Source organism: Zootoca vivipara, chromosome 12, assembly GCF_963506605.1.
Source record: "Zootoca vivipara chromosome 12, rZooViv1.1, whole genome shotgun sequence".
NCBI lineage: Eukaryota > Metazoa > Chordata > Lepidosauria > Squamata > Lacertidae > Zootoca > Zootoca vivipara.
The window spans coordinates 37,062,294-37,063,462 of record NC_083287.1 but is presented as its reverse complement, the minus strand read 5'-3'; the positions used below and the strand labels follow the sequence as shown (position 1 = coordinate 37,063,462).

At 47.2% G+C, this 1,169-nt stretch overlaps 1 protein-coding gene across 1 annotated transcript; it reads left to right on the top strand.

Annotated features, from left to right (window-relative positions):
- Positions 1-361: 361 nt before the first annotated feature.
- On the top strand, positions 362-631 carry LOC118092222 (large ribosomal subunit protein eL36-like). The gene has a single exon (XM_035130068.2). It carries the CDS (start codon positions 365-367, stop codon positions 629-631), a length of 267 nt encoding a protein of 88 aa, XP_034985959.2. The 5' UTR covers positions 362-364.
- The last annotated feature ends 538 nt before the right edge of the window (positions 632-1,169 follow it).

Sequence of the window (1,169 nt, the reverse complement as noted above, 5' to 3'; positions counted from 1 at the left end):
GCAACTGGATTGCTGCCTCTGCTCTGACCATGAAGGCAGGCCATGGCCATCATAGCTGAGGCCTTTGGTAGCCTCATCCTCCATGAATTTGTCTAATCCTCTTTTAAAGCCATTCAAGCTGATGGCCAACGCTGCCTCGTGTGAGAGCAAGTTCCATAGTTTACTATGCGCTGTGTGAAGAAGTACTGTACTTTCATTTATCTCTATTGAATCTCTGACATGCTGAGGGCAACGCGTAGTTCACAAATGTTTGCCTCTGCCTTATAAGGTACAGGGATCCCCGTGGGACTGCAGTCATCAACATACTTGGTCAATGTTTTTTTCCTGGTGGGGCTTGGACGGAGCAGCAGCTGCAGCAGCAGCCATGGCAATCTGCTACCCAATGGCCGTGGGCCTGAACAAGGGCCACAAGGTGACCAAGAACGTGGTGAAGCCATGCCAGTGCCAACACCGTGGGCAGCTGACCAAGCACACCAAGTTCATCCGGGACATGATTCGGGAAGTGTGTGGCTTCGCACCTTACGAGAGGCACGCGATGGAACTTCTCAAGGTCTCCAAAGACAAGCGAGCTCTGAAGTGCATCAAGAAAAAGGTGGGCACACACATCCGAGCCAAGAGGAAGAGGAGCTGAGCAACGTCTTGGCGGCCATGAGGATAGCAGCTGCCAAGAAGGAATAGAAGCTGCCTGTTCCCCCCACCCCTCAAAGAAAGCACCCAATAAACTTATTTCAAAGAAAAAAACCATACTTGGTCAATTTACTTGGGTAGTTTTTAGATGAAGCAATGGACAATTTTGCCACTTGGGTCATGTCCCCAGAACGAGTTATATAACCAACTGTGAGAAGAAACTTTGCACATTTGAAGATCTCGCCCTTAGCAAAATAGTAGATAGCCATGGACTTCAACTGAAACTGCTATTTATTTCGTAAAAGGAAGGAAGGGAAATCTGCAAGCACTGCTGCCCACAAAACGTGGCTGACGTTCGTGCAGTACTCAAATTCCAATCAGTCCGAAAGAGTGCAATGAGGGTGGTGATTTCATTTTATGGAAGAGCAAAAAATCAATCTATCTAAGATCGCTTTGTCGTGAAGGTTAATTTCAAAGCTTTTGTATAAAACAGCACAGGACAAAGTAAGGGAGTGAAACAGACTGAAGAAAGCCCTTAAGGG

Coding starts and splice junctions, on each gene's coding strand:
- LOC118092222 (XM_035130068.2), top strand. CDS start 365: ATGGCAATCTGCTACCCAATGGCCGTGGGCCTGAACAAGGGCCACAAG.